General features: G+C 34.7%; 3 protein-coding genes across 4 annotated transcripts; 2 read left to right on the forward strand and 1 right to left on the reverse strand.

The window, feature by feature from the left end:
- Positions 1 to 3,458: 3,458 nt before the first annotated feature.
- On the forward strand, positions 3,459 to 6,122 carry LOC127243425 (uncharacterized). Of its 2 annotated transcripts, XM_051263554.1 has the most exons (3): positions 3,459 to 5,166; positions 5,635 to 5,671; positions 5,826 to 6,122. In XM_051263554.1, exon 1 carries the CDS (start codon positions 3,942 to 3,944, stop codon positions 5,157 to 5,159), a length of 1,218 nt encoding a protein of 405 aa, XP_051119511.1. In that variant the 5' UTR covers positions 3,459 to 3,941; the 3' UTR covers positions 5,160 to 5,166; positions 5,635 to 5,671; positions 5,826 to 6,122. The 2 variants fall into 2 exon arrangements, with proteins under 2 accessions (XP_051119511.1, XP_051119429.1); XM_051263472.1 differs by having other exon boundaries at positions 5,250 to 5,843.
- A 1,688-nt stretch (positions 6,123 to 7,810) lies between these two features.
- LOC127243548 (homeobox-leucine zipper protein HOX11-like) lies at positions 7,811 to 9,430 on the forward strand. The gene is made up of 4 exons (XM_051263669.1): positions 7,811 to 8,191; positions 8,284 to 8,567; positions 8,720 to 8,799; positions 8,881 to 9,430. Exons 1-4 carry the CDS (start codon positions 7,867 to 7,869, stop codon positions 9,167 to 9,169), a joined length of 978 nt encoding a protein of 325 aa, XP_051119626.1. The 5' UTR covers positions 7,811 to 7,866; the 3' UTR covers positions 9,170 to 9,430.
- Positions 9,431 to 12,790: 3,360 nt separating this feature from the next.
- On the reverse strand, positions 12,791 to 15,448 carry LOC127245271 (protein EMSY-LIKE 3-like). Its single transcript, XM_051266050.1, has 10 exons — positions 15,170 to 15,448; positions 14,794 to 14,904; positions 14,393 to 14,610; positions 14,202 to 14,311; positions 13,853 to 14,117; positions 13,709 to 13,777; positions 13,433 to 13,594; positions 13,293 to 13,361; positions 13,139 to 13,202; positions 12,791 to 12,989 (listed from the first exon to the last, which is right to left on the reverse strand). The coding sequence occupies exons 2-10, from the start codon at positions 14,819 to 14,821 to the stop codon at positions 12,979 to 12,981; spliced, it is 996 nt and encodes a 331-aa protein (XP_051122007.1). The 5' UTR covers positions 14,822 to 14,904; positions 15,170 to 15,448; the 3' UTR covers positions 12,791 to 12,978.
- Between the last annotated feature and the right edge of the window lie 6,504 nt (positions 15,449 to 21,952).

The raw sequence follows: 21,952 nt of genomic DNA on the forward strand, positions 1-21,952 counted from the left end.
ACACACAATCAACACATGATGTTTTGTGAAGTTCAAGTTCGAATTAAATCTAATTTGTTTGTTACTTTGCTGAGTTATATGAATTAGGTTACATTCTATTTTCAAGTTAGATCTAATTTGTATCTTGAAATTATTATCAAATTCTTATGTTCTTATGTGTTATTATTTTTTTTTTTTTCAGATTTTTGCGACAACCATTTATCCGAAATTAAACCCGTCACCATATATACTTTATATATATATATAAAGTAAGAACTCATAACCACTCGGCTGATTAAAAATTAAAAGAGGGAAGGATATATACCTTTAATTATTTCAATATATATATATATTACTATAAAATAAATAATACTCTTATATATCAAACAAATTCGAATATACAGACAAAAAAAAAAAAAACAGCCAATAATAATAGAAACAATAACAATAATTATTACATGAAACAAGATATATCACAACACTAATAATTAATAACCCCTCAATCTCCATCCAAAAAATAAAAATAAAAATTCATCCCCACAAATCCCGAATCAATAATAAATCCTCTCAAGAATCAACTAATAACCCACCCCCCCCCCCCCCCACCAATCCCACTCATACATACATACATATATATATAACTGAAAACTCAATTCTTCATAAGAGCCCAGAGCGACACCACCACCGCAGAAGCCACGGCGGCGGTCGGCAGCTGCAGGACGCTTCCGGCTCCTTCCTCCGGTCCCGGCGCCGGCGACGGCCCTGGAACCTCCCCAAATCCGTCCAGCTGGGCAACTGCGCCGCCGCACAGAACCGCCATAATGGCCACAACCTGCATCGCCACGATCATAGCCTTCAAACCCTCCATCGGAGAAATCAAATAAAAAAGCACGACGATCGATAAATATAATTAATGTTGGATTTTATTTTTTATATATGTTCGATCTCCGGCCGATGATTGATGAAAAGATTTGCAGGCGGTCGGGTGTATATATAGGCGGGGAAGATTGAAGAAGACGAACCGCGTGGGCCCACCAAAAGCGCGGACACGTGGCGCGTGGGGACGGCATCCACGTGTCATTGTTAAAATATTTTTATTTTTCGAATAAAAGAAAAAGAAATGAATACCGAAATTAATGAATTATTAGCGTAGCAGGCGGAATTCTTTTTTTATTTTTTTTTATTTTTCTAGAAATATTGCAGTAGTAATAAATTTGGGACAGTCTTAAATTTGATTTGAAAACAAAAATGTGACTCTTATTGATACTGTGTGCATATATTAATATTTTAATTTCGTTACGTAACGAAGTTAAATTTAGTTCAGAACTTTCAAAGCATGCATGATGCATCTATCGATGATTCAATTTATTTAATTATTTAAATTAAATAATAATAAAAATAGGCAAGAGGTTTGGGGCGTCACGTTACATCAGTGGCGGCCTCCATTTGGCGACACGTGGCACAACTGTGTATGTTGGGTCTCAACTTAGAAGGTAACCTAATTTTCATATCTTCCTGTCTAAGTGAAGATTCTATTTTTGAACTCCTTTTGTCGGCGCACCTCATAAATTATTATTATTATTTTTTTTATATTAAGAAAATAAAGTACATATGGAGTGTGTTTTTTTTTTTTTCCAATTTATTATTAAGTGTTATATTGTGATTGGTGTCCCAGCTGTATTGATTGAATGATTAAATATGATCTGGTGTGGTGTCACAACATTTTACTGTTTTGGGATTAATTTTGCTGGGTTTGTGAATTAGAGTGCAATTAATTTTAGGACAGGGTTGGATTGAATTTAATAACGACATATACCGACCGGTCGGTCCGGTCCGGTCCGGTCTGGTCTGGATTTGAAAAGTCAAAGCGTTGACCGTTTGGGTGACAGTTGGAGGACTGGTGTGGTGTGTTTTGAATAGTTTAATGAATCTAAGGGTAATGACGGTTGGGTTTGTTTTGTTTGGCATTAGGTGTAGAAAGATTTGTGGCTCTGCGTGTAGGATAGGGCAGCATGGCCACGCGCCGTCTGGCACGTGGCCAACACGCTTTCATATACAAGTCTTGGTCTTTACCCTCCTCCTCCTTTGACATTTTTTACATTATTCATATTTTGGTTATAATGTATTTTCGATTCAATTTTGGTGTTGATTTTATTATATTGATTTTCTCAATTATTGATCAAAAACCTAAAAAGCACTAATTAATAATAAAAAAATAAAATATTTATGTCAGTGTAATATAAGTATAACACAATATATATGCCCATTTAATCGGGTATACGTTTTAGGTAAAAGTAAAAATAATTTTTTTAGGATAAAAAAAAAAAAAAAGTAAAAAATAGGTATTTTTTTTATCTAAAAACGAAAATAAATTTGAATAAAAAAAAAATGAAAATAAATTATAATATATACAGTTTATCACTCATAAAAAATAAAAAATTCAAACTTGCCTGCTAAATACTTTGACAAACAATGTGCATCCTTTCTTGGGCTTGTTTAATAGGCCCAACATTTAAAATTAAAATAATGACTACCTCTGGCCATTATCTATGTATTTATTAAAATATTATTGACAGTAAAATTAATATATTATAATTTTATATAAAATATAAACTGTTTTTTTATTCAAATGGCATCTAAGAATTTTGAACTAAAACTGAATTTACTACTCACACTAACTATCAGGCCACTTATATCATTTTTTATAAGTCATTGGACGAAGAATAGAAATGGTAATTTTGGGTCAATTTCATTATTTTATTCTGGGCCAGTCCAGCCTATTTTCAACCAGTGCTAGTTGGGTCTAGCCCAATTTTGAAATGGGCCTAAAATTCTGCTGGGTTGAGTTAGTATTATTTCGATTTATTTATTTTAGGTATATTTTGTGTCACTTTTTATTAATAATAATAATAATAATAATAATCTAAATAAATATAATTATAATAAGAAATAATATTTTTATTGGTAAGTTAAACCTTTGATAAATCGTGTCAGGTCGGCCATATTTGCATGGCCCAGTTATAATTTGGATTTTCAACTATGGTGGGCTGGCCTAGTTTGAATTTTTTTTTGAATTTATAGATCAAATTTTGGAATCGTATTTATTTCCTCTTAACAGTAATAGATTAGAGAACTAATTAATATTCAAAATATGTACTGTCACTATGATGTTAATTATTATAATATATTGTATAAATTATTATTATTATATTTAGTGTATTCATTTTAGATTAATGTATCTTTGATACTAAGATTATTATATACTATATTGTTTTCTAATGGTGTATTTGTGTTAAATATAACCAATGATCTCAAAAGATTATTTATAATTTATTGCCTTGTTAATTTTGCGTAGTGATTTAATTAATTAAATTAAATTTTAAGGTAGATATGGAAAGTAGATTAAAAAAAATCAATCTAAACAGTTCCCTAGCGGATTTAAAGGCTCCGAAACGGCGTCGTTGTGACCACAGAAGACAAATTAGTATTCTTCTAGATCCCCGAGTCCCGAAAGCCAGCCAAGAACGCGAACGCGAACGCGAATGCGATTTCGATTGCGAATGCTCCGTCGAGACTCTCTCCTGATCGGCTCCCAACTGCGCCGACCTCTCTGCCTGCCGTTTTCTCTCGCCAGAGTTGTACCAATTCGAGCTTCGATTGGACCCTCCGTTGCGCGATGAATCAGGAATCGATTGCGCCGACGAGAGATTTGATCCTTGGATTATCGATATCCGCGATTCGCCATATCCCCGGCGCTGTGCAGGTTTGTGACCTCGAGTCTCAGCGAAACTATACGCATTGATGTGTCTCCAATTTTGATTTCGAGTTTCTGCCTATTTGGATATCTTGATTAACGCTTTGGGAGAAAATTCGTGCCTTCTTTGGTTGGGGGAAGGAGTTGTTGCTGATTGAGGTCTCGATTGGGGGTAAATTGTTAATTGTTCTTCGTTTTCCTCCGCGCGATGGGCGATGATAACGCGATGGATGCGAATAATTTCATTGATCTTGATTTGAACCAACACCCTAACCCTCCTCTACCGTCGGATGAATTTCCGGCGACTCGTATGATGGTAGTGGACAGATTCCGTCAGATTTCAGGCGTTACAGCTCGTGCGAGGCTGCACCAAAGGAGAAGAGCCGGGACAAGTTCTATGGAAATCACTCGACATTCTGACGAAAACCTAGATTCCGACACAGGCGTTGGAATCGGAATCGGAATCGACAATTCAGAGATGGTGATTAGAACGCCGGAAAATGGGAAAGATTGTAATAGGAAAAGGTCTCATTTGGTAGCAAAGGCATTGGAGATGGAGTCTGAAGTGAAGAAGAAGAAGGCTGATAAGGGTGATGGTGGAAGCTTTTACGATTGCAATATCTGTTTGGAATTGGCTAAGGATCCAATCTTGACCTGCTGCGGCCATTTGTACTGCTGGTCGTGTTTCTACCGCGTTTCAGACGTCGATTCGACTTCCAAAGAGTGTCCAGTTTGCAAAGGGGAGGTATCCGACACAACGATAATTCCTATTTACGGAAATGGCGACAGCGAGGCCGTGAACGAGACACCCGACGGGCTGATAATACCTCCGAGGCCTAAGGCTCGCAGAGTCGAGAGCGCAAGGCAGCAACGAGTGACGCGCAGGATGTCGCACGTACCCGTCGCCGAAGCCCTCCGACGGATTCGAATGAGCATTGGTGCCACTGGCGGTGACACGGACGCGCCGGGACGGCAATCGGGGGAAGCAGCCAGCGCTCGTCACATAAGGATCCATCAGGTCTCGAGAGTGCTGTCGGAAAGTGCTGCGTCGCTTGCGACGCTCTCGTCTGCCTTGACTAGTGCAGAAAGGCTTGTAGAAGACCTCGAAACGGTGATTAATAACGGTGCTCAAAGAAGCGATCTGCCGCCTTCGCCGGATGAATTGGCGAATCGGATCATCGAGCATTCCTTTGGCTCACAACCTGTCAATCCCGACATAAATGCCACATTGCCCGGTTCTTCGTCTTTGCAACCAACTGATGTTTCTGATTCTTCCGGACAGGGTTCTGGAAGGGATACTTTGTCTACGTTTATACTTCCTCCTGCGTCTCGTTATTCTCTTCGTAGACGGAATATTTTTCTGAGGACTCAATATGGAAGCCCTCCGGACAGCCAGGGATCTTCTAGAAGGAGAAGATTGAACTGACTGAGAGGTATATTTGCTTTTCATACTGGCTATAATCTCATTCCATGGATTCGAATCCGTTGCTTGCTTTTTAAATTTCGGCATTTACAGATATTTGGTTGATGATTAATGTCGAGACAAGGCATGATGATAGCTATAAATGAAGCATGAGAATGAAGGCATGATTGACTCCATTTGCCATGTGATCGAACCTACTGCATTGAAGTTCTTCCGAATCTAATTAGTCGAATTAATGTCCAGGATAGATCGAATCTGCTACGAATTCGCATTAGATGCCATTAATTTCCGATTGTTTGTAGCAATTATGCAAAGATGCAATCTTTTCTCATCCTAAATCTACACTTCATCATCCTTTCTGTGCTTCCAATTCCATTATAGATTATCTCTTGAGCATCCATTGATTTCTCATCATTCTTTGTTTGGAGCTGTGCAATAATGAAAGTCTTGTTGTTGCATGAATCCATCTTCTACACAGAGTGAAGTGCAGCTTTCCATGTCTTGTTCAGTTGCTGGTAATGTCTCTCTCTCTCCCTCTCTCTCTCTCTCTCTATCTCTCTATTAATGATGGTCAAGGAAGCAAGAAAGCACCTGTGGAATTGGGGGAGTATGTTGAAAAAAAAAAAAGCTGAAATGATCAATGAATGGGACTATAATTTGGCATTGCAGAAGTAGCAGTAGCAGTAGCAGACAAGGCTCTTCTTCTTCATGTGTAAATTGATGATAACTAGCGGTGAACTCAATCATTGCTCTTGTTGGAATTCAATAAATATATATATATATATATAATGGATAGTACCTCTTTTACATTTGTATATTTATATATATATAGATAAGATGTCTTGGCTTAATTAGTGGGTAAGTGCATTTTCTTGCAGCAACTTTACTACAACCTTGTAATTATCAAATGCACAAGATCTTTGTAATGACTTTTAGCAAAGTGTAGAAAGTAATACTACCTCCTTGCAAATTAACTGAAAAAAGTTTCTATCTTTTTTGTGCCCTTTGTCAGTTTTTTTGACCCCCAAAAAGTACTGTCGATTTTCTTTCGCCATGTACGTTTCATCTTTTCTCTTAATTTTTTTAAAGTTAAAATACGAAGAAAGAAGGAAATCAAATGGAAGTATATTTAAAAAGGTGAAGTCACGTGTGAGCAAAGTTTGAAGTCAAAGTATACTTTAAAAAAAATAATATTAATATAATAAAGGAAGAATTAAATGCAGGTCATGGCTTTTGAGGTTGCTGCAATAATTATTCAAAACTACATTTGACAGTGTGTCTTTCAAATACCCTTTTTCGTCTTATTTTTATTTTTAAAAAATAAGATTAAATAAAATAAAATATGAGTATGTATATATGTACGATATATAAAACCGTGGGTGATAATTATTAATTTCTTGGCTATGTGACACGCAGAGGCAGAAACCAAAAATGAAATGACTACCAAAAGGTAAATTAATCAATAAAAGACACTATTTTCGTTTTGCAGTCCTTGGATCTCTGGTCCTGGGATGATCAACACTGCCGGAAAAGTAGGCCCACCGCCTTGACCGTGGGATTGTGAAGATCCCGAGTCCCGGACCACCTGAATTAGTGAGTCATCATGAGTCAAATATCAATTAACGTATGCATTATTTTATTTTTTATAGATTAAATATTAAAATCCTTTTTTCAATTCTTATCTGCTTCAACTTTCATGATTCACTCATTTATTATAATAATAACTGCCCAACGGACCGCTACAAACGGTCAGGCCGTTGGGTATCGCTTCAGCCTATCGCGACACGCCACGTGTCGAAGCGACGGACGCCGTACGGATGATAAATTTATTGTTTAACAGCGGCAATCATCGGGTCAAAATATTTTAACAAAATACAGATAAATAAAAATTTAATCTCTATTATAGTAAAAGTATTATTTTTTAGTTTATATAAATATTAGTTTTTTATTTTTCCAGCATGGCCATGGGGAAGCAACGCATGATGTAGTTTGCCTCGGAAACTCTCCTTTTAAAATGCCAACTTTTGTGTTTTCCTTTTAAATTATATTCATCCAAACACGGCCTTAAGGTTGTCAAGTGCCAATAATGGTCAATTTGACCAGTCCATCATCACGACTATTTACCGTTGAAAAAAGCTCCCATTTTTCTGAAATTAGGGTTTCCCATTTAGGGTTTTCTTGGTTACCAATTAATATATGATTCATTAGAATTAGAATATTTATATTTATAATCCATTTCACTTAATGGACCCTAAAAAAAATAGGGTTTCCACGTGTGTGCTTTTAGTCAACACGCCCGTGTCGGTCAAAAACCTTAAAAACAGAAACAAGGTTAGAGAGAAAGAGGGATTTTTAAAATACACCAAATAGCAATAAGAGGTAGAGAATGTAAAAAAAAAAAAGTGAAGACTAGAAAAAGAAAATCAAAGGGGCCAAGGCCCCCACTAGGTCATGTTTGGTCTACTCCTACTATATTTTTTTGTTTTCATCTTCAATCAATGGGAGTACAGTGATGGTTTTTGTGGACAGATAAAAGAATAAAAAATGAAACCAAACATGGCATATGTACTCATTTTTATTTTTAAAATAATTAATTATTATTATCATTAATTATGAGCACATCAGTTTGTGTCTATAAAGAAGCTTTCCACTGCTCCCATTCAAAAACCCTTTCTTTTTTTTCTGTAGCTTTTGTCTTCCTCGATCCGCCATGGAATTGGGGCTGAGCTTGGGGGACACTGCGACGGAGGCGTCGAAGGAAGCCGCCGCCTCGAAGAAGCCCTCCGGCGGCGTGTGCATGGATTTGCGGCTCGGATCTCCGGCTGACGGAAATCATCAGACCAAATCTCAGGAAGAAACCGACGACGATTACGAGGTAGACGACGCAGATCACGCCTCCGATCAGGAACAAGATTTCAATCGGGAGGGATCGGAAACCTGCGCCGCTCCGGCGGTGCAGCTCCATCTCCTTCCTCCCCCCCTTCGCCGGATTTCCCCCAATTTTCTCCCCCTCACGGCGTGGTCCTCCGACAATGGTAGATATTATCCCCCAAACCCTAAGATCCACAAATCAACGGCTGTGATTGACTAATTTAATCTTCTTCTTCTTCTTCTTCACTTTCCGTAGGGAGTCCAGAGAACGGTTCGTCGGAGAACACCGGACTGCCGGCGACGAGAGGCTTCGACGTGAACAGACCGCCGGCGCCGGCGGCGGCTATTGAAGCATACAAGATGTACGGAAATCTTCAGATATTTTCCGACAACAAACGGGCGTACGAGGACGAGAAAACGACGTCGAGAGCGAGCGACGAGGAGGAGAATGGAATAAACTCTCGAAAGAAGCTGAGATTGTCGAAAGAACAGTCGGCGTTTTTAGAAGAAAGCTTCAAAGAACACCACACTCTCAATCCCGTCAGTCCGTCAGTCCCCACCTCATTTCATTTCTTTAATTACAAACATTTCCTTTTTCATTTCTATTTCATCATATTTTACATACATAAATACATACACACACATATATATATATATCTTACTGTCATCTTCTTCTTCTTCGTCTTCACCAGAAGCAAAAGCTCGCCCTGGCGAACCACCTGAATCTCCGGCCACGGCAGGTCGAAGTCTGGTTTCAGAATAGACGGGCAAGGTATAGAGATTTATATCTATATCTATATATCTGTATCTATATCTGTATCTATATATTTATGTATGCGATGTGATCTAGCAGGACGAAGCTGAAGCAGACGGAGGTGGACTGCGAGTACCTACGGCGGTGCTGCGAGACGCTGACGGAGGAGAACCGCCGCCTGCAGAAGGAGCTGCAAGAGCTGCGAGCACTAAAAGCTTCGTCAAGTCCATTCTACGCTCAGCTCCCCGCCACCACTCTCACTATGTGTCCGTCCTGCGAGCGCGTCGCCACCGCATCCAGATCGGCGCCGCCGCCGCCGCCGCCGGTGACAAAGCCCGCTTCTTTCTTCCCTTTCAAAAAAACGCCGCCGCCCGCCGCGTCGTCGTGAAATATACTTATTTTTATACAATTAAATTTGGATTCGGAGAACATCGTCGTCGTCGTCGTCGTTGGATTATTATTATTATTTTTTTTTTCGTTAGTTCTTCGTGTGTGTATGTATAGAATCAGAATAAGAAAACAGATGGTTTTGATGTAATTTTTTTTGTTTTTTTGAAATTGTGTGGTGGTTTCAGATTGAGCGAGTTTTTATTTTTAGCTCATTCATACTGCAGATTGATTATGAATACAAAAAAAGATCGAGTTTTTTTTTCTTTTTTGTCTTTTTTGTTTAGGTGGGTTGGAAGGTCCCGGGAGCTGGGGGGCGGAAGGATCGGGACCATTGTTTTAGTGGGGTCCACAGCAATGAATGGCTGGGATGGAAATGAATGATATTGGAATTGATGAGGCGTGGGGGGGACAAAGGTGGCAAATTTATGAAAGTGTCTGCTAAAGTTGGGGTGCCCTTTATGACACACCAATTATTACAAGTACATTCTCCCATTATTGATCCCCACGTGACCCCCTCACGTGACTCTCTCTCTCTCTCTCTCTCTCTCTCCTTCTCTCTCACTCATCCTAATATATATATTTAGGGATTTGCCTCAACGAATGCCAATCTATTATACTAATGGATAAATATATTGTAATTTTTTTTATTCAACAATATAATAGTGTATTAATGATCTTACAAACCTATTAAATTAAAGTGAAAAGAACACTATTAAAAAGAAAAGGAATGATATGTTACAAAAATGTTTATATATATTTTTTGAATTTTTTTTATTGATTGAAAATAGTAGAAAATTGAATAAATATATATATGCAGATATAAATAAATATTTAATATAATATTTTAAAATTCTAATATATTCCTTCTGTCATCCAAATCTATATATATTTTATTTTATTTTATTTTTTGCAAAAGAGTACATTAATTTTGTGTGCATTCTTATCATAGAAAGAAAATAATAACTATTATTATTTATTTTTATTAAATTTCGTGTCCAAATATTTGAATACATATTTTGATAACTAGGGAGTGATATTTTTTAGTACACTTTTTCATGAATAATGTAAAAATAAGTTTGAAAACTTAAACAAAGCGTAAGATCTCTCTGTAGCTCTACATATACTAAATAAAATTCTTCATTTTTGTTTTTTCGAATTTTTATTGTCAATAATTAATGTTATAAAAACATGTGCTCATACTTTTAAACACAAGTTTTACAAAATAAAATAGTATGAATATAAAATCTAAATACAAAAATAACACATCACATAAGGATCACAAGATGAATCGATTTAAATAATTTTCTTAACAGTGTTTTCAGTCAACAAAAATGTTTATGTTGTCGTTCAATCATGTAATTTTATTGGCATAACATGAATAATTTGTCAGAATAATTGTTTTATTGAGTAATAATACTGTTTTATCTAATCATAATAATACTACCACCACATTCTTTTTCAAGAATAATAATAAAAAAAAATCAAAATTAATATATCTCATCCCCACACAAAAACCCTAATCACACTAAGCATGGCTTTTATTATTATTATTATTATTTATTCCATGTTGTGAAAATTTGTAATCACTAATTTTCAAATATATATTTAAACAAAAAAAAAAATCGAAGTAAAGACCTTATTATTATTATTATTATTATTGTAAGAGATGAGAGTGCCCTGGCGTGGAAGGTCAGAAAACATTGGTGACAAAGAAAAGCCCATAAATGAAATTTTAGATTATATTTTGGATGATTGTATAAAGCAACCGACCATGGCCCCATTGCATCATCATTAACAATATTATTATATGATTAATTTATTTATTTATTTATTGATTAATTATAATTTATTTAATTATTTAATATATATATATATATATATGAAGGTGAAAAGGGACATGTCATCATCACCTGTCTTGATCACTACAGGTGAAACAGAGAAAGGCTTAATTAATTATTTAATTCACATACGTATAATAAATTAATTAAAATTAGTCTAATTACATTACATGTTATCAACCCCTTAATTGATTTGTGCTTTTCTTGTTTATTTTCAATTTAAATTTTTATTTTTAATTAATTTTTCATCCCTCATTTATTTTTTGCAGTGTTTTGTGTTTCTTTCTAATATGGGTATTTTTATTTTTTATTTTTATCTGGGCTGTGTTGTCTGTACGCAAATGATCATAAAGTGAGCGGATTCTTGGCAGGGGCGTGGAGCTGGGGACCTGGGAGAGTCCTGTCAAGTGTGGATTGATGGAGGGAGTTCAGGACCAGGGGCTATGTAAAAAATATTAGGTTGGGTTTGTTCTGATTTCCCACCTAAACCAATACATACATGTAACTATGTAAGAGGTTTTCAGCAATCACCAAATAATTCATAATTAATTAATCACACAAAAAGGGAGACAATGGGTAGGTTTTATTTATTTATTTATTTATTTATTTTTAACAGTGATTAATTGTGGTGATTTGTAAGAAAATAATGTATATATATAATTGCAATGATTAGATAGTAGAAAAAAATTAAAATGAAAATTCAAAACAAGAGCAGTCTTAGTCAAGGAAATTCGGAATTTTCCACACGGTATTTCTTTTGCAACTATTCCTATAATCTCTTTATATATATATTTTATGCTTTGATTTTTTATTTTTTTTATAAAGTAATTTTACGTTGTAATGGTATATTTGTAATTTAGATAAAAAGTAAGAATACTACGAAAATAGTAAAAAAAATACTTTGAATTAATGCGGATGAGGAGTAATACTTAAGGCTATGTTTATATATATTTGAAAATTTTATACTTCATCAGTTTCACTTAACTTGTTGACTCTTTCATAATTTATTTATTTTTTTGTAAAGATATAATTATACTTTAATCATATTTTAAAATTCATAATTTATAATTTTTAAAATTTTAATTTTAATTCATAATTATTCATATTAAATTATGATTATTTATACTAATATATTTTTTAATTACTTATTAATTACACAATATTTAAAATTTCACCCTAAACTAAAACAAACAAATTAGGTGGACGAATGAAGTATTATTTATCAAAATTATTTTTTCCATTTTTTAGATATCAAATAAAATACTAAACTTTCGACTATAATCAAAATTTAAAAATTTCTATTTAAACTATGTTTAAATAAAAAATAAAAAATATAGGAACAGCGGACAAACAAAAAATGAATTTAGAAAAGATTTTGGTGTGGGAGTAGGTGGGTGGGTTGGTGGGCACTCATTATGACCATCATTACAATATTATTATTATTATTATTATTATTATTATTATTATTATGTTGAATATCAGTATGTCACAATGCATGCATTGTGTACATATGAGTGGTCAAAAAAGATCTGTAAATTAATTCAATGGTTATTGATCCTCATATTTTTCAAGGATGATGATTATTTGAGATAGACTCAAAGACTCCAATATATATTATTTTGGGTGAAAAATATATATATAGTAAATTTCAATTATTGACCAGCCCATTACGTGTATCTACATATACATATAATATATATATATATTCTCAAATCATCAATCCAGCAGCACTTGTTTTATAGTTATGCCATGTTTGAAAGTGTACAAGATTTTGCAGAATATTAATTTAAGAGTTTGACTCAAAAAAATTTAATAAAATAAATAGTATGAAACTTCAGTAAGATTTCAATTTTGCTAACGAGAATATAATCTAGTCTAGTCAATACATTTGTCCTAATGTAAAAATAAATAAATTTGTTTCAGCCCACGTGCCAGAAATATTAATTTACACTTGCAACCGTTGAATCACCTATTCCGAACCTGATACAATAAATAAATATAACACACTTCGTTTAAAATAATGTTGAGCTATTAACTATAGTAGAAATAAAATCTACAAATAACGACTACGGATTCCCAAATCATAGAAAAAAAAAAAAAAAAAAATTGCAATCGACATACAAACATACCATCTTCATCATCGCATAGTGCCCCGAGCTTTGCAATAGCATCGACAAGAGCTTGTTCTTGGTCCTGTTTTATCGACATGTTTTAAGACCGATAAATTTATTCAAACAAATTCATAGACAAGATAGAATGCCGGAACATTGATATTTTTCTAACCTTTAGCACTTTTTGCGCCTTCTCGATTTCCACAGGGTCGGGATGTTGGGCGCCGAAGACCCTTTCGACCTGCCAAAGTTACAAAGTTAATTCATCGTAATTGTAGAAGATATCTATACCTTAGTAACTCCAAAAATTACCTCTTCGATTAGGACATCTGTGTCAAGCAACCGTATTTCATCGTTGTTCTTGAGATCCTTCTGGGATCGACTACTTATTGCACCCCTACCTTTTAGGCCTCCTCGAGGATTAACCTGATGAAATGGATATGTGCCTACCCATTGGATATCTTTAGGAGAAATCTGAAAGACATAACTAGCCGTTAAGTATGCAAAACACCGAATATTTCAAATTATGTCTCCGTATCACACAATGATAAATATTCAGAAAAAGAAAAAAAATAAAAATGCATCGACCTCGGAAATATTCACCCATTCCCATGATTCATTAGGAGCATCCATATTATAGAGTACGGCGTGAAGATCCTATAAAAAAACACAAATATTTAAGCTATGAATGAATATAAAGTAAGTCGATAATTCACCAAAAGCGACGCGTACCTTGGCAGCATCATAATCCGATATTATTCCTTCGTAAAAATTACCATCTACAGGCCACCTAGTTCTAATTTTCTTTCCAACCAATGGATCAATTTCAATATCTTCTATCCTAGTCGTTTTATTTTCCAATCGACGTCTTCCACGCCGTGCTTTTGGAGATGGAGATGGCCTTTCAGTCTTTTGCCTTTTTTGCGAAGTTGAAAAAGAACTATCAGCAACAGGTTTAGAAGCACGAAATCCACTCCCCGTTGATTGTCGCCACTCCCTAATAGAATTTAAAAACTTAGTACATTACAAAACAGAGTAATAAGTTCTTCGACGATTATATAAACTATAAACAACAAACAACCTTATTTTTTGGATTGTTTCATCTTCATTAACCTTTTTGCAAAGCTCTATGTGATCTTCATTCGATATTCTCAACTCTTTCCTCAGCTGAGTAATAAAACTTGACTTCTCCTGGAAAAACATATTTCATTACCATTCAATCCGATCCAACAAAATGCAGTATTAGATATCCATGTTTGAATTAAATTGTACCCAAGTTATAGAATCAGCTTGAGCTCTAAATGCTCGTAGAGCTGAATAATATCCATCCCTTTCAAGCTGACGAATTTTAGCTTCAATTTTAGCATCTTCGCATACCATGGGATAAGACATTGAAGCCGCAGCTGTAGCAATCCTTTTGTTGCCAGAAACTGTGCCTCCTCTCGACATTCGATTTTGAATTCGAGGAAGAAAATCGTCATCAGTTCCTTCTACAACAGCAAAATACAAAAGGAATACAAAATCAAATTAGGTTTTCGACAAGATTGGCATTCCAATTTACTTCAGAAACTCAAGTGCTCAGCAACAAACATTGATCATAAAATATCCTAAATCAAAATAAACCCAAAATTTCCGACGACGACGTAAAATAAAAATTCAAAGCGATTACTCACCACTGCTTTCGTAGGAGTTGTAATCCATTGTTAGCTTTCGCAATCAGAATATTCAAAATTTACTTTGATCCTGAATCAGAAATTTCCAATGAACCCTGGAGATTGAAGTAGCTGTTTGGAAAACATAAAAGTTAATACGTATTTATAGACTCTCCAGTTTATAAATTTTGATTTTCTGATATGATTCCTATAATCTAGCGATATAATAAAATTGTATCTCAATCCTGTAAATTTACATTCGGATAGACGAGATTCGAGCATATCCATGGAGCATACAAAATACGATTTAATTAGTAGAAACAATTATCAAATAAACCCTAATTAATATTAAACGAAATTGAATTGCAGTAAGACAATTCCAATCTCCCCTCCCTACTTCGATTTCGATTCTGAAGTCTTCCAATTGCGCAGCAATATTCAACCGGTGAATTCGACGTTTAATCGCGAACGACAGCAGTCCATTCTACTCCGGTATCGACGCCGCTGAACTGTGGCTGAAATTTCTGCGCCGGATTTTTCCGGCAGCTCAGAGACCGGTTTCCTCCGGCGAACAGCGACGGAGCAGCTGGCAGTGGCGAACTTCAATCTTGATCTCCGGCGGCGACTCACGGTGCGACTAAAAGCTCTTCTCCTATAGCGTCGGACGGATCGGGGACGGTTCGGACTTTAGTTTAATATTAATTTTGATTCGATTTATTTATAATATGGGTTTTTTAAAATTATTGTTTCCGCTAATTACGTCGTATTTTGCGTCATCTTAACCTTAAAAATATTTTATAAATGTTATTTTTTTTATCTTTTGTTATCTTTATTTGTATTGATATATTTTCATTATGACTATTATGTCTATTTTATAACTAGAATTATTAGTAAAAATAGAATAAAAATAATTATAAATTAAAAAATTTAATACAAAATTAAAGTATAATTTTTTTAAAAAAAATTGATAAAATAAACTCTTATACTCTTAGAGCATGACAGAGGAAATATACAATATTTTATTCAAATAAGCTTATAGGATATAATTTCACATGAAAAATAATACTCAACATTCAATTTTATGGATCTTGGATCTAAATTCACAACAAAAATAATACTCAACATTCCCTCTTGAGACAATATCATCTCCAAGTTACGGATACTATAAGAGAATCTCAGTATTAATTTCAATTTGGAATACGTAACAATTGTTAGAATTAATTGAATAAACTATATTTTCATTGTTTTCAATTAGGGTACAATATTATATTTATACAAGAGATATATTAGGTAGGGATATACATATCTAAATATATACAATATATATCAACATACCCCAAACTCAAGGTGGAACGGTGGAACCCAACTTGAGTTTTCTCAAGAATGACTGAAAACGGCCGGGAAGATGAGGCTTGGTGAATCCGTCGGCAGTCTGATCAGCAGAGGGAATGGAAGACAATGAGATGTTTCTATGAGCAACGTGATGACGTACAAAGTGACAGTCGATCTCAATGTACTTCGTACGCTCGTGGAAGACATCATTCGTCGAAATCTTCATGGAGCTCTGACTGTCGCAATGGATAATAGTGGCAGAGGACTGAGGCACTCCGAGATTAGCCAGCAGCTAGCGAAGCCATAGAAGCTCGGCAGTGGTGTCGGAAAGAGCTCTATATTCGGACTCTGCACCGGACCGGGAGACAACCGTCTGTTTTTTGTTGCGCCACAAAATAAACGAGTCGCCAAGGAAGAAGCAAAACCCGGTGGTCAAGCGGCGATCAGAGAGATCTCCCGCCCAATCAGCGTCAGAATACCCGGTCAAAACTAAAGAAGAATGAGTTGAATAACGAAGCCCATGAATGAGAGTACCTTTGATGTACCGGAGAATTCGTAGAACAACAGAATGATGAGTCGTCCGAGGAGCAGACATAAACTTGATTGACGATATGGACGGCATAGGCAATATTAGGTCGAGTGACAGTCACGTAGATCAGACTTCCCACCAGCTGACGATACAGAGTAGGATCATCAAGGGGGACGCCGTCCATCGAAGTAAGACGACAATCAGAATCAAGAGGCGTAGGGGCAGTCTTCGAGTCAGTGAGACCGGCACTAGATAGGAGGTCGGAGGGATACTTGGCTTGAGAGAGATAATATCCATCGGAGGTGTCGGAGATCTCAAGTCCTAAGAAGTACCGAAGAGGCCCTAGACTCTTCATCTCAAAGTGGCGATGTAGATGAGCCACAGCTCAGAGATACCTGATGCATCATCTCCCGTAATGATCATGTCATCTACATAAAGTAGTAAAACAGTAATTCCAGCTGACCCACGTCGAAGAAAGAGTGTCGAATCATGATCGCTGGAAGTAAAGCCAAGCTGGAGTAGAGCAGAGCTAAATTTCGAAAACCAAGCTCGAGGTGCCTGTTTCAACCATATCCCACGTATGGGTTTTCTCCAAAGCCTGCAACTCCTCAGACATAGCCTGCCGCCCCAACGGATCCGCATACGCCTCACGAAAGGACATTGGCTCATGGTGGGACAAAGTGGCAGAGAAGCAGTGATAATCAAGTAAGTGAGTAGGAATGTGACTAACCCGAGTGGAACGGCGAGGGCCAGGATCAGGATCAGGGTCTGAGATCGAAGTAGTGTCAGGCTCTGGTGATGGTGATGTATCGGAGTCAAGAGTAGAAGTAGGCTCGGGGATCAGCGTCGGTTTAGGAGGCGCAACCAGGACAACGTCAGGAGCGGGCGAAGGGGCCGTGTCATCGGAGGGGAATGGAGGTGGAGAGGACAAGGCAAAGAACGGAGACGAACGATCAAAGGGGACTCGAAAGTGGGACAAGGTAGAGAATTTAGTATTCTCCCAGAATGTGACATGACGAGAAATACGTAGCCTATTGGAAATGGGATCCCAACAACGATAACCCTTATGCTCTAACCCGTATCCCAGGAAGCAACACAGACGCGTGCAGGGTTCTAACTTAGTGCGCTCATGAGGAGGGAGGAGGACAAAATTGACACACAACCGAAAGTGCGGAGAAGACTATAATCAGTGGCACGATCAAATAGTCTTTCAAATGGACTGACATTACCCATGACAGAGGAAGGGATACGATTTATAGTGTGGACAGCAGTGAGTGCGGCTTCCCTCCAAAAGCGATCCGGACAAGAGGCAGATAAGAGAAGGGTGCGGACTGTATCGAGGATATGTCGGTGTTTACATTCGGCGCGACCATTTTGTGGAGAGGTGTATGAGCAGGAGCGTTGGACAACAGTACCCTCATCAGATAGGAAACGGAGGAAGGATGAATCAGTATACTCAAGAGCATTATCTGTGCGAAGAATTTTTATGATGGAGGAAAATTGGGTATGACCGATTCTGTCGTCTTCTCAAGCTAATGACCGATTGAAAATTTCCAAGTATAATATTAAACATTATTTGTTTGAATAATGTCATAGTTCAAATAATGTTTAATTTGAGACGGGTGTTAAAAAGTGTATTTAATTAGGATTTTATTAGATTTTAAAATATTTGTAGATACACCTGTCGCGCGGTCAATCAAATATTTTACATACTCCGTGATCATAATTTAATATAATATAGGGGAAGAGATCGTCTCCACAGGGATTGTGTGATTCACTCTTTCGTATTCTAATGCAGTAAATAAAGGGGGATTTTATTTTATTATCTAATTAAAATAAAATAACAAAACAATTAAATTAAAGGGGAACTGACTATCAAAGGTATATCTGGCTGAAGGGATGATGCAGTTATGGCACTTATGTTTTATCATTAATTCAATAAAATTAATTCTTATTAAAGTATCAATAAATTGGTTATAGTTATCAACGAGCTCTGACAACCAATTTTTCCTTACAGTGTAGGTAATTAAGGTACGATTGTTAACTACCCCTAATTAAGCAAATAAACCTAGGTGCGCCCATAAGAATATTGCCTAACCGCATTGTAATCTAGAAAAACCCAATTCAAAACAATTACTACCTAAGAGAAGCAATTAGATTTGATTGTCTAACCCCCGGGAAGGTAATATTCAACCCGGTTATCACCTATTCAAGTGCGAATACAATTACGAATATCCTATTTGAATTGACTTTAGATTATCAGACTAATTTAAATATCGGTACCAAAATATTCAATCAATCTAACAATCACAAACGCTATTCTCAGAATTAGACAAATATTGATAATCAAAAAGAACTTTTATAAAGAAATTCAAGAATCTCCAAAACAAAAGAACCAAAACATTATCATCCCTCAAAACAGAAAAGTATCTACTCCATAATTAAATAGCAAAGAACAAAAGAGAAAGATGAAGTCATAGTGGGAGGGGGAAATTTTCTCTGTTGATTTGCTCCTGCGCGATCTATGGATCTGTCAGTTTCCTGCTCCCGTGCGTATCTGCCCTAGTTGTTCTCCCCCTTTTAAAATGTGTGATCCCTCCTTTTATTTAATGTTTGCTCTAGTTATTTTGTAAATGGGATTTTGGGCCTTTAATTAATTTTTTTTCTTTTTTCTGCCAATTATACCAAATTTAATATTTGCCCTCTGCACACCGCAAATAAACAATTCGCATATAAATTAGGTAGAATCCAATCAAAATCACCCAATGCATATGATATGAATATAAAACGCATGCGATTTCTAACTATTAGTATTTAATTAGGATTTTATTAGATTTTAAAATATTTGTAGATACACGTAGATTTAGATTTTATTTCTGGATTTTGATAAACATAATTGAAATATTTATTGATTTGCATGAATTTAATAATATTAATAAAATTATAAAAAAATTATTTTTATTAATTTATATGATTTTCATAAATTCATATATATAATAATATTTTTATAACTAAATTAATTATATATTATTATATTTTTAAAAAAATAAAATTAATATCAATAAATATGATATAATTATTAGTGATATATATATATAAAAAAAATAATATAACATTATTTTTTATATTAATAGTTTTTATTTTATAATCTTTTATTATATTATCATTGAATATATGAATATTTTAAAATTGGGCTTTTAAATTGGGCTTTAGGTTTACCCATTCACTGGACCCAAGCTGGGTTTTAGCTTAATTAGATAATATGCTGCTATCTTGCGTTGCCCCTGTTTTTTAGTACAATAGAATAAAAATAATTGTTTAATTTAATATATTTATTTTTAAAAATGACATCTAATACCTTTTTCAGTTATTTAAAAAAATATCCAAATTTTTTAGTACATTTTGTTTAACGTGGGTATATATTTTTTATTATTGTAGTAAAAAAAATACAAAAACAATAATTTTTTACGAAGAATTTTTTTTTTATAGATAAATATAAAGAAAAGCAAACATATTTATATATAACATAGGAAGCAATATATACTTTTCGCTGTTAGAGTCATTTTTTTTGCTTTTTCCATTAAAATTTGTCCGTTAGTACGAAGTAATATAGTACTTCATCCATCCCAAATAAGGTGCAACATTTGTTTTGAACACGGGTTTTTAGGTGGGTAGTGTTAAGTAAGATATTTAATACTTAAGTGATCTGATGGAGAAAGAAATGTATATTTCTATTTTAGAAATGTTCCAGGGTGTATGGGACAGAGGGAGTACTTTTTACATGTGTTAAATTTAATTATAATTTTTTTTCAATATCATTAATAATAGACACTATCAATTAAACTAATTTTTTTTTTTTTTATGAATTTATCAAAATGCTCACACATAACTTCTATTTTTATATAAAATATTTTTTTTTTCTTAATTCAACTATATATAAAATAAAATCATAAATTTCACGATTGCATGAATGATTATTTATTAAATAATAAGTTACACAATAAAACTAAATAAATCTAATACGTCAAACAACCCCAATTACTTCCATGCATTATTATTATTAGTACTATTATGTATAAAAGCCAAGGTATTGCAAATTTCATTTTATATAACACTATTTGCCTAATACAACCAATTCTCAGCCACAAAAACAAAAAACCCCCCCGACAGGAATTAATTGCAAATTACCCCACAAAAATACTAATATTATTATTAGAAGGATTGGGCGTAGGGCCCAAAAGGCACAGTGACAGTGACAGTGACAGAAGAAACGAACCCAAAGGGATGGAGGGGTGAGGGAGGCGAGAAATGCATGCAGTGTGTGGAAAGACGAAAATACCCCTCCATGTAGTATAGAGCAAATTGGATGTACGCAGAAACGGGAGGGGCCCTAAAGACTAAAGAGAAGTTAATTGCACTTGCACATGCACATGCACAGGCATAGGCACACAGACAGCACACACATGTCACATGAATATTAACATGCCTTTTTCTTACACTTACTTCCTCTCTTCACTACATCTCTACATTCACATCTCCATCTCTCTCTCTCTCTCTCTCTCTCTCTCTCTCTCTCTCTCTCTCTCTCTCTCTCTCTCTCTCTCTCTCTCTCTCTCTCTCTCTCTCTCTCTCTCTCTCTCTATATATATATATATTTATATATATAAAAAATAATATGTTAAATGAACCAAATTGAACTTACATCAATAATAGGCTCCAACTTATTAGGCTTCTATATATAACAAGTTTAAATGCATTTACTTAAATACCTCTCTCTTATTGTGTGTACATTCAAAATTAAAATTAAAATTCTGATAAAAATAAATAAATAATAAACATTATCAAAAAAACAAATTAAAACTATAAAGTAAATAAAAAATAAAAAATTCTCACATAAATGTAGTTGATTCGAGATATGGTCCTTTATGTTTTGGGGTGGGTTTTTATTAATTTGGTTATTTTTAGATAGAAAGATAGAGTTTAAATTTGATTTTTTGATAACAAATTAAAATATTTTTAATGTAGTTGAAAAAGAAAAAAGCCTCATGTAAATGTAGTTGATTTGAAAAATGGTCCTTTATGTTTAGAGGGTAGGCGTTCATTAATTTTAGAATTTTTTAGATAAAATAAGAAATACTACTTTAAATTCGATTTAATAAATAAATAAACATAATCGTAATGTAATTTTTTATTTTTTAATTTTTTTTTAAAAAAAAAACCTTTTTTTTAATAATTTGAAGTATATATTTTATGGTGTAAAACTGAAGACCAACAATTGTCCTTTCATTTTCATACTTGATATGAAATGGACTTCTCAAC

Source organism: Andrographis paniculata, unplaced genomic scaffold (assembly GCF_009805555.1).
Source record: "Andrographis paniculata isolate CXL003 unplaced genomic scaffold, ASM980555v1 Contig10END, whole genome shotgun sequence".
NCBI classification, from domain to species: Eukaryota; Viridiplantae; Streptophyta; class Magnoliopsida; order Lamiales; family Acanthaceae; genus Andrographis; species Andrographis paniculata.

What these genes read in the sequence shown, in the direction of transcription:
- LOC127243548 (XM_051263669.1), top strand. Translation starts at nt 7,867, where the DNA reads ATGGAATTGGGGCTGAGCTTGGGGGACACTGCGACGGAGGCGTCGAAG. An exon ending in GGCGTGGTCCTCCGACAATG is followed by an intron (nt 8,192 to 8,283) that starts GTAGATATTATC and finishes CACTTTCCGTAG; the next exon opens with GGAGTCCAGAGAACGGTTCG. An exon ending in AACACCACACTCTCAATCCC is followed by an intron (nt 8,568 to 8,719) that starts GTCAGTCCGTCA and finishes CGTCTTCACCAG; the next exon opens with AAGCAAAAGCTCGCCCTGGC.
- LOC127245271 (XM_051266050.1), bottom strand. Translation starts at nt 14,821, where the DNA reads ATGGATTACAACTCCTACGAAAGCAGTG. An exon ending in CGGATTATGATGCTGCCAAG is followed by an intron (nt 13,778 to 13,852) that starts GTACGCGTCGCT and finishes GTTTTTTTATAG; the next exon opens with GATCTTCACGCCGTACTCTA. An exon ending in CAGATGTCCTAATCGAAGAG is followed by an intron (nt 13,362 to 13,432) that starts GTAATTTTTGGA and finishes TAACTTTGGCAG; the next exon opens with GTCGAAAGGGTCTTCGGCGC.
- LOC127243425 (XM_051263554.1), top strand. Translation starts at nt 3,942, where the DNA reads ATGGGCGATGATAACGCGATGGATGCGAATAATTTCATTGATCTTGAT.